Source organism: Triticum aestivum, chromosome 5B (assembly GCF_018294505.1).
Source record: "Triticum aestivum cultivar Chinese Spring chromosome 5B, IWGSC CS RefSeq v2.1, whole genome shotgun sequence".
Classification (NCBI taxonomy): domain Eukaryota; kingdom Viridiplantae; phylum Streptophyta; class Magnoliopsida; order Poales; family Poaceae; genus Triticum; species Triticum aestivum.
Window position 1 is genome coordinate 691,297,262 of NC_057807.1, and position 11,031 is coordinate 691,308,292.

The 11,031-nt window shown below is 40.4% G+C and overlaps 1 protein-coding gene across 2 annotated transcripts; it reads right to left on the reverse strand.

The window, feature by feature from the left end:
• Window positions 1-1,926: 1,926 nt before the first annotated feature.
• LOC123114277 (probable ion channel CASTOR) lies at window positions 1,927-9,138 on the reverse strand. Of its 2 annotated transcripts, none has more exons than XM_044535695.1 (12): window positions 8,657-9,138; window positions 8,503-8,574; window positions 7,804-8,421; window positions 7,112-7,294; window positions 6,674-6,733; window positions 6,400-6,603; window positions 5,676-5,924; window positions 4,782-4,880; window positions 3,604-3,798; window positions 3,397-3,489; window positions 2,932-3,198; window positions 1,927-2,590 (listed from the first exon to the last, which is right to left on the reverse strand). In XM_044535695.1, the coding sequence occupies exons 1-12, from the start codon at window positions 9,074-9,076 to the stop codon at window positions 2,372-2,374; spliced, it is 2,679 nt and encodes an 892-aa protein (XP_044391630.1). In that variant the 5' UTR covers window positions 9,077-9,138; the 3' UTR covers window positions 1,927-2,371. The 2 variants fall into 2 exon arrangements, with proteins under 2 accessions (XP_044391630.1, XP_044391631.1); XM_044535696.1 differs by lacking the exon at window positions 4,782-4,880 and adding an exon at window positions 4,933-5,031.
• Window positions 9,139-11,031: the final 1,893 nt, after the last annotated feature.

Sequence of the window (11,031 nt, forward strand, 5' to 3'; positions counted from 1 at the left end):
TTGCATGGCGTGCAGCGTTGAACTCTCTCCCAACTTGGCAAAACAAGAATAAACATAACTTAGAAACTTCGGGAATTTGCCCAATTTGTGAGCGGGAAGAGGAAGATACATTCCATGCATTATGTAAATGCCCTCTGGCGGTGCAATTGTGGGAATGCATGTCAACTGTTTGGCGCTTGCCACAGCTAGAGGAAATGAAGAATACGGGTATTGAATGGCTATTGGAGGCGCTCCATCCAGGGAGATTGATAGGTGTATGCTAATGATGACACTGTGGTGGGTATGGCATAACTGTAATGAAGTCAGTCATAACAAGGAGCCGTCACCGATGGAAGTGTCCAAGCATTTCCTGATGAGCTACTTGGACTCGCTCTTATCACTTCAGTACTTCGACGAGGATCTGTTGAAGGGGAAGCAAGTGGTCCCTTATGATCATCTATATGAACCACTTGTGATATCACCTACACCTTGGTGCATCCATGGGTGTTGCCAATGGAGGGCTGGACTAAACTCAACACAGATGGTTCTTGGTCAGTTGATGGAAGTGTAGGAGCTGGTATGGTACTCCGGGGTAATATGGGTCAGATCATTTACACATCATGCAGGGATCTTTTCTCCTGCAGAAACGCTTTGGAAGCGGAGCTTAGTACATGTATGGAGGGGCTTTCACTTGCCATTCAGAGAACAGGGTTGCCTATTCATGTGGAGATGGATTCCCGACAAGCTGTGAGCATGATCGTTGATGAGTCAACTGATAGATCGATCTTCTCTTCACTGGTGAAGGAATTAATCAAGCATCTGAGGAGTCTCTGTAGAACTACATTTAATCTTGTTCATTATAGTCAGAATAGTGTTAGCGATTTTTTTTGGCTAAGTTTGCTAGAACTCAGAGTAGAACTGTCGTTTGGCTTAACTCTGGTTTGTTAGAAGTTACTGAGCTTTGTAATGCAGACCGTGGCATTGATCCCACTTGAGTAATACAAAGTTCACCCGCAAAAGAAGAAGACCACTTGTTTAAACGATATCTTTGGTCCTATGTACTTGTGTGTACTTAGTAAAAGTCATTAGTTCCTTAATCGTTTGTCATTAATCATCAAAACCCACTAAGGGGCACTACATGCAGTTTCAGGAATATTTTAAACAAGGCTATATATGTTACAGCCGAAAATTTGAGAGGTACAATGATATCGGCTTGGTTAAGGTTAGCTCTACCATCGCTAATCATATAGGCAACACATGAGTTGTCAAAATCATATATTTCGGGTGCGGGTCATGCTGCCATAAACAAACAAGAGAACGCAACAATGAGGCAAAAAATCCATAAGTTCATTATTGTAATCTACAGTACTCCCTTTGTCCACAATTATAGATGTTCTAACGTTTTTTCTGATTCGGATGTATATAGACATATTTTAGTGTCTTTGTTCACTCAGTTCAGTCCTTGTGTTGTCCATAGTGAAATATTCAAAACATCTTATAATTATGAATGGAGGAAATATTTATTATCGTTCTTCCCAGATATAGTTGATGACCTGTGTTTTTGGGGGTGTGCCTTTCATTATTTTGCCCCACTTTTTATGTGGCGAAAATAAGATTAAAAAAAAGGTGGAAAGAGGTAAAAGATTAAAAAAAATACTAGCAAATAATAATGCACCACACTCTTGCCAATGCGACAAAATGATGGATACAAAGACAAAATGATGGATACAAAGTGAGGATGTGAAGCCCATGAAAGTTTTCATTATTTATCTTTTCAAGCTTCCTCTCCATTTTTTTTCATTGTGTAAACTGTAAAAGCACCTTCCCCTATTCATGCATTGGAAACTACTCCCTCCGTTTCAAAATAGATGACTCAACTTTGTACTAACTTTAGTACAAAGTTGAGTCGTCTATTTTGGAACGGAGGGAGTAAGTGGGAGTTGTTAATTTGCGACAAGAAGTTTCCTTTTTTCCCCCTCAAATGTACTTGTACACTTGTATTACAACTGGTCCGTTTAACGAACACTGAAGTCTATACCCAGAGTACAACAGCTTAAACTACAGCCCCTAAAAACTCCAGATCCCACAGGCCACATGAATGTTCATCTCTATGCAGCCTTTACCTGGGACTGCGGAAATGACGCCCCCAAAGTTTCTCACACAGGAATATACTATAAACTGAATCTATACGCGAAGGTGGCTTGGTGTATCTAGACTCTAGATTTGTCCCAGTATCTGCTTCCTGCTTTGCTACCTCCACACGCAGCCATTGTTCATCTTTTGGATGTGGCGGCATGCCATGCAACAACCACCCGCTGTTACTGTCGGTTTCATCCGAGTTATCAGCGACGCGTGTATTTTAATTGTAATCTATACTTGATCTGATGACATTTCATTCTTTCTCGGCTATAGCAACAAAAACATCCTTGGGTGACCACCTTCTCCTTGAAGCTTTGTCTGGTGGATTGATTATGGCACGCTCGGCGTCCTCAAGACGGTACCCGATGACAACCTCTTTCCTCTGCCTAGCTCGTAGCATGACCTCGAAGAAGCTTAGCTCCTCGTCTTCTCGAAGGTACAGGTCAGATTGTCGTATTTGCAGTTCATTCCCCTGCCGAAGAGTACAAATGCAGGGTAAGAGATTAGTGATGCTGATGCAAAAACCTGACAAGAGTGCTGACTGTAGACTTTCTGAACCAGAGATGTATGTGTGCAGTGGCAAACTTGTAAGTATTCTTACAAAATTCTCTTTTCTGAAGGTAATGATCTATCGGTAAACTTAACCTAATGCTCTATATATAGTAACATCAGGTTCAAAACTCAAAGACTTCATACAAAGACATGTATATGTATGTATCAATTAACATATATGTTGAGAAGAAACATATGATGTGACGACTGTAAAAGCTTAATTGAGGAGAAAAAAATCAGAAAATAATACAGTAACCATACCTGTTCAGCAAAGAGCTCCTCCAAGACATAATTTATTTGGCGATCTTCTGCAACCATTGCCAATGCCATGCTCACGAGTTCATTTGAAAGAACATAGTCGCTTATTTTTGACATGTATAATAAATTTTTAGTCCTAGGATCCAATATCTCACTGATTATAACAGATTTATCAGATGCTTGTTGCATCTCTCCCATCCAAGAACCTTCTGATAAGCTTCTTCGGAAACCATCTGAACCAATCGCTTCCTTGTATGGAAGACGTTTTGCCTGCAGTAGTTAGAAGTGCAAGAATAATAATAAGTATGTGTACAGAATCATAGTATAGGTTTGTAGCATCAGGAAAGATAACCAAAAACCAAAATAGCACATAACCAAGATAGTCGCTATTAGAAAACGACATAATCTGCAGTGATAATGACTTAAGTCAAAAGAAAAGTCGAGATGATTTTGCATTTCTAGAAGAACCTGAATATCTCTGATCAACAGTAACGTTGCAAGAGACCTCGAATCAGCTTGGATTGCTGAATCTTCTACAGATTCATCTGCCAAAATCAATATCTACAATTGAAATCATAGGAAACTCAGTCAAATGGAAGAAAAAGAAATCAAACTTATAGGAAGCTCAATACTTCCTTTTATCCAGGAAACCATTCTTATTTTCACAGAACTTACAGAATCAAACGACTCTAAAGGGAGGCTCTCCAAGTGACGGCGAATAACAGCATTTCCTTCTCGATGAACCAACGTAATATTTTCAAGACGACTAAAGTCCAGACCTCCTTCAATTAGCTTTCTTTCTCTATCTATCTCAGGGACATCATTGAACATCCACAACTCTGACCCTGGAGCTAGGAAAGCATCCAGTACCTGAATATCTAAAACCAAGTTACAATATGCTGTTGACTTGCTGTGCACCAAGTAAATGCAACGTGCATAGAATTGAGACAAACAAAAGGCCCGGTGTTGCATATCTGTATATTGTTTAATTATGGCATGATATGTTTGATGTATAAACAATTATTATTATTCTTTTTTGAGAAAATGCAGAAGTTTGTGTCTCGATGCATTAATAGAAAGAAGGGTTTATGGTACAAGGCTACAAGCCTAAGACAGGCCAAGACCCAGCAAACAAAAAGGGGAGAAAAACAGGTCGGATCGATTACAGCCATATAAGCAATTCTTACAGTACTTACAACTTTGAGCTACAGTCAGTACAGCATGTTCATATTATTATTATGACAAAGTTATAAATTTAGCAGATTTTATCTTCTTTGTGTACAATTTTGTTCAACCAACATTTGAAAAGTATGAGCTGTTTGCTAAATGCACGAGTTTGTTGTCGCACATGCATCAATGTAGTCATACCGCATAAAAGTAGAAGTCAAGCCTAAATGGACAACTAATGTGAGACTCCAGGCACACCATCAGTAAGAATTTATGCCTATGTTACGGTGGCCCATATCTGCATATATGCCAAATTAGAGTGCATCACATATAGGAGTCATGCAGAAGATGCGAGAATTTCCCAACTAGAGTTAGCCATGTGCATCAAAAGTTAGAGAAGACAGTATGATGTAAGAAACATTGGATTCAAAAGTATGGCAAGACAACATATTTAAGGAGCACCATGAGACCTCGGAGGACAACTGCCTAACTCCACCACTATGCTTCCATAGCATTAATTAGACATAAGGAAGGTATAAAGCAGGAGAAACTATTTTTTTTTAATAGTTTCAAGATGTTCAGGACGGTCAAATTTTGCCTTGAAATGCTCCAAATGACTGCATTATATCCACATGAATATTCCAGAAGAGGGTGAGGATGCCAGTTTGTATCCATAATCAATTTACCATTATCATATCCTCCATATCACGTCGCCAACCACAAAATAATATTCTTTCAGGAGACTTTGGACCAACAAAATCTTTAGGCGGGTAGCCTCTCCTAACCTGCACAAGTTTACAGAAAAAAGGTAATTAGGGGCTTGAAGAAAGGGCTTACCACAATCATATCATCTATATCCCGTCGCATTCCACAAAGAAGAATCTTCTGGGAGTTTCTTTCATGGCGAACAATGTCTATGTAAACAGCTTCTTTAACCTGAATAATAAAATTGATTTTGCTTTTGTAAACTTCATTACAGGATGTTCTATATATAAGTGCAGTGTCAATACTACACTTTCTTAGGAAGCTAACATAAGTAGTTTTTATAGTTCAAGAAAGTGAAGACAAGCCCCATAGATGACATCTGTAAAGCATAAAATGGTATCATGCAGTTGATGTTTGGTGCTCACTGAACACAAGGGGGAAAGAATACTTCTCAAATCTTAATGCAAAAGCAATCAAGCTGTGTTTAATTTCATGTATCCTGATACAAGAACTTCTCTGAGGGAAACATTTCCAGAAGGTGCTTAGGAAGAATTTATTTGAAATATTGGAGGACATTCTATGACACAAGTTAATGGCCCACATTCAAACAAAATCTGATTTTTTAGATTAATCCATTAGGTTCAATAAAGTAGGCACAATATGGCATTCGATGGCCCACATTCGGACAAAATCCAATTTTCAAGATTAACATAAAAGGTTCAATACAGTAGGCACAATATGACGTTAGATGGCACTGACCACACCGTGGACTATTACAGCTACTGATAAGCGTAAGCCCAAAAGGAACATTTGAAGCTAGCTCTGTATGGGCAAAATTCAGTTGATGCACTTGGTTATAAAGATAAATAGTTTACCTTGGGTAATGGTGCTGGGGTATATGTATCATCATCCTCTGCAATTACTATCACCTCATCGCCCTCTTGCAAGACATAACAATCATCAGGATTTAAAATAATCTTGCCCCCGTAAGATGCCATCTTTATTCCACATGGAACAGCATCAGGAAAACTAATCAGCACATCTTCAAATTGCATTCCGACCAACTGAGGCCATCTTTTAATATAGAATTCACAGTTCTCGAAGCCAAGGATATCTTCCCATATCTGTGAATGTATACTCAATTAGTCTTTGAAGGTGCAGTCAGAAATTAGAAAGACTACATATAGTTACTGAAGTTTATCAAATACTCAACCAGCAAGGGAATTATAACCAGCATGATGTAGGTAAACCTGTCAGTGTGTGCAGGTTGCAAATGTAGGACAAGCTCCTACTTTAGTTTCATAAGATCTGCAGCCGCAAGCTAAAAAATGCAGTGTGGAAGTGAGCCAGTAATTGGCAGTGCGGAGGAACAGCATAGTGGAATTAAACAGAGCAAATAGCTTATGTACATCGAAAATCAAGCGAAGATCATAAGCTTAGTGCAATAAAGTTTCTGAAGAAAGCAGACTTTGTACTAGAAAGGTCTCCTATATGCAATTCCACAATGCAATAATAAATAGAATGAATCAATCAGAATGCTCAAGAGGAGTTTCTTTTTAAGGAGCGAGATATATTCAGAACTGCTGGATAGGGAAAAACCTGAGCAAGGCCCGGCTGACGCGCGCATTGTATCATCAACCGACCTATTACATCATGTGCAACAACAGTTTCCACAAGGTCTCCACCAACAAGTTTGACTAGCACTTCATTGTCAAGATCACTAAGCTCAACAACAATGTGACCTCTTAGTCCTTCTTTAACTCCAGTTAAACTCAAGACTATTCGCAGTGCTCGGGCATCACTCTGGAGAAGGGACAACTAATGTAAGTACGGATTTCATATTAAACGGTGCAATTTGATCAGCAGAACAAACCTGGTCAGCATTTCCTTCTTCAGCTAAAACCACAATTGCACGCGCCTTAGAAACTGAGACCTTGAGCATTATGGTAGATTTAGTCCAAAAAAAGGAGAACAGAGACAGAATAAATTAATGAACATCACAGTAATCGACCTATCTGAAGATACCACAGTGGCATATTAACATTAACAGATGTAGCAAACAGAGGAAAATCAAAGTATGTCTCTAAATCAGTAATCATATTGTTATAGGTTCTTTTATATCTTATTTTCTTTCCTTTTGTTATAGGTTCTTTCTTACAGGACTTTGATCCTGCTGCTGTATAGTTTTTTTTTCCTTTTCTGTACAAACCCTATGTACTTTTTTTAAAGAAAATCAATAAAAATACGCAGCAGAGTCCTGCTGTTTCCCTAAAAAAAAGTATGTCTCTGAAGCAGTAGTCATATTTCTTACCTTTTTCAAGTCAGCCAGAATCAAAGGGCTTCCACTTCTGCATATTACAGCCGTTCCTTTCAAGTCAAACTCCATTTTAGCAATATCTGCTTCCATTTCCTCTTTGTCTCTCTCGGCCATCACTACGATAGTCCCTCCTCCCAAACTTTCGTTAGCAATACAAATTTGGTTCAGTAAAGATCCCTATTGCCATAACAGGAAATAGGTTAGTCTGGAGAAACACAAGAAACAGCTATAAATCCATATGCACAATACAACTAAGTACCAGTATCTAGTACTTACCATACTGCTAATAGGAACTGACAACAGAAAACACAATGTGAGAGGAAATATTACATCTGCATTCCACTCTTAATTTTAAAGGTCCCATCTGTCTCCGTAACTGGCTATTTTAAGCGTTTCACCCCTCACCAAAATGACAACAAATCAGATGCAAGAAAATAAAAATAAAAAAGACCACACTTCATGTAACATTCACACTGTAAACTGGAGATCTGATCATCTTTCTGTAACATGCCTCTACACTTGAAGCTTCAGGAAGTAGTTAAAGAGTGTACTTTATGCAATAAGAAGCGCTCTAACAATCATGTTCGGCTATTCGCTATTGATATGACACTCATATTTGAATAATAAGAAAAATAACAGAAAATGCTGCACGAAAGAAATCAGCAAAGGTTTGATTCCAAGATTACCAACTTGTCACTCCACCCAAGGATCAGGGTGTGACTCTGCTCTATGACCTCGCTCCTTCCTTTCCTCAAAGAATCAAACTTCTCTGAGATTGAATCAGTCACAAGACCAAGCATCATGGCAAAAACCAACATCCCACCAATACTGATTGAAACTGAAACCAACTTAGGCCCAAGGCCCACGGCATTTGCATGGTTTCCCGCATCAGCCACAAAGGTCCACGATAACCAGAGGCAATCCGACAAGCTATCATCAGTAACCCCATAAAGAGCGAGCCCACCAAGACCGATAAGCAACATTGTACCGACAAGAAGAACCAAGGGTTTAGCGTACGGATGAAGCGACAAAAATATATCGACTCTGTACGCCAACCGCTTGTTGAAGGCGACATCTTCAGAGCCTCGCGATCTCCTCAGCCTGGACAGAAGGTCGATGTACTTGAGAATAATTATCGGCGCATACAGCGCGGACAGCGAGAGCAGCAGGGAGAAATTCTTCAGGCTTCTGCTGGGCACAAACTCGTCGTTGCTCTGGTCCGAAAACGCGCTGCTCATGTCCAGCGAGGAGTCCATGACGACGATACATGACTGCAGCTTCGCCGTGGCCGCGCCAAGCTGTCCCTGGCAGAATCGAAACGGGCGGCGGTAAGGCTGCCGCCCTCTTGCGTAATGTGCATAGGGGGGAATGGGCCAGGATTTTACCCGCAAATGGTGGACCTGGTCGTGCAGGGAGAAGTTCCTGTGGAGGAGGGAGGCGAAGCAGAGCAGAATGGCCTGAAATGGAAGCAGAGCAGAATGATCAGATAACTGTAGGCAGTCAACAAAAGTCAAACCCGGGGGGGTCACCGTGACTCACCGCGGCGGAGAGCATCCCGGACCAACGGAGGGTGAGCGCGGACGCGGGCGGCGACTTCCTGTCGGGCACCGCCGGCGGGGCGGCCGGCGGCGCGGCTGCAGCTGCGGGCGCCTGCGCATCGCCGCGGCGGACGCCCGCGTAGCGGGGGTCCCAGCCGCGGAGGCGCGGCGCGGAGGGGGGCTGCGGCGACTGCTGCTCCGGCGAGGGGTGCGGGGAGCGGGAGCGGGAGCGGGGGGCCGGGAGCGGGCGGCGGTCGGCGGGCGAGTAGGGCTTGTAGGAGCGGGAGGTGGAGGGGAAGGGGGCCCTGGGTCCGAGGGACCTGGAGGAGGAGGGGAGGAAGGGCGGCGCCGGCGGGAAGAACCAGTCGCGGTGCGGCGGCTGCGGCGGCGGCGACGGCGAGTGGTCGGGGTCCAGGGGCATTCTCGCTGAGGAGTGGGGGCGAGGCAAGGGATGTCGTTATTTTTTTTTTCCTTTCTTTTGAGATGGAAGGGAGGGATGTCGTTGGGTTCGTTGGGGTTTGTTTGTTCGGTTGGGTGGAATAATTCCTCCCTTGTCGTTGACTTGCAGGCCCAGAGATTAAAATTCAGAATTTTGAATTGGTTTATTAAATTTACAATCAACTGGACCCAGTGTCTATGGTGTGCTTAAACTTTCCAATTTTTTAAAACTTATTTAAACATTACATTTATGTTTATTTAAATAATGTGACCATCTTGGAAACCCTATATTATCTGGCACATCTTTTCATCTCTCCACTCGTAGCTAAAATTTTGGTTCTATAGAAAATTGGAATTATCCAAGTAAATTGAAAAATAATTCAATGGTGAAATGGCTAGAACTTTAGCTAAATTTGGCATGTTGTTTCCGAGAAACATATATTTTTTTGTTTTGGTTTAATTTTTGGGTTCTAATTCATATCACATTCTTATGAAACAATTATGGTAAATCAGGAATAACTTCACTCGCCAATGTGCCCATATTTCAACTAAATTTAACATAAGATTCTAGACAAACTTGGTATTTTAGTTCTAAGTTTAGTTTTGGTTTAAAACTTCAAACTATACAAAAACTAGTCTAATAAATCATTAATACTTCAACGACAAAGCTAGTAAATTTTACCTCAAATTTGCATATGATTGATAATAATATGATATTTTAGTTTCAATTGTGAGGACAAAGAGAAAAAGAACTACATTGCATAGAGATGATAGTAAACATCGCATGACTCTGCTATTACATTTTTGTCACATGCCTTATTGATCTTTATCTAAACATTTCTCGAGAAAATATTTATGTAAAATGTGTTTTGGTCCAACTAGATATCATAATAATTTCAATCATTACAAACTTTGTAACTTACAACGTCGAAAGATTTCCTCCGATTAGATAATTCAGCTTATGAAAATAATCAAAATAAAACATAAAAAGCGAAAAATATAACAAAATGATCCATGCTTAATGTTCATTTATCTTTAGTAAAGTGTTAATTGTGTTACATGTCTATAACAAGTCATGCGTGTTAGACTCTATATACGTAGTCTTATACATGCCTTGTATTGTACCTCTTGGTACGTCTATATAATGAGATAGCCACACCCGTTTTAGGGTGTCGAGCCAGTTCCCCAAACCCTATATTTTACATGGTATCAGAGTTGTTGCTGATGCTACCGCTGAGATCATATGGATACAGTCTTTGTTGCGGGAGCTGAGAGTCTCTCCAGGTCGTCCTCCAGTTCTGTGGTGTGATAGCATCGGCGCTACATACCTTTCATCTAATCCGGTGTTTCATGCTAGGACGAAACACATCGAGGTTGACTATCACTTTGTTCGGGAACGTGTTGCACAGAGACTGCTTTGTATCAAGTTCATCTCCTCCAAGGATCAACTTGCTGACATCTTCACGAAGCCTCTTCCACAACCACAGTTTGTAGGCTGTAGGCGCAATCTTAACTTACTTTGTACTTCAGGCTACAGTTAAGATTGAGGAAGGGTGTTAGACTGTATATACGTAGTCTTGTACATGCCTTGTATTGTACCTCTTGGTACGTCTATATAATGAGATAGCCACACCCCGTTTTAGGGTGTCGAGCCAGTTCCCCAAACCCTATGTTTTACAATGGGTGCATCAACGCTCTACATAACACTTCTTTTTGTTACCGATATTAAATTGCATATAAATATTTAAGATTGTGTATTTTAATATTAACAGCCTAAAAACCATTATTTTGTTATTTTTAAACAACTTTTAGGTCGAGTCTAGTTAAAATAAATATTATTTATATTAAACCTTTATACTTTGTCATTATTTACTTATATCAAAACGCATATCAACTTTGATTACTTAGTGGTATAATTAAATTGTAATATTGTGTGAT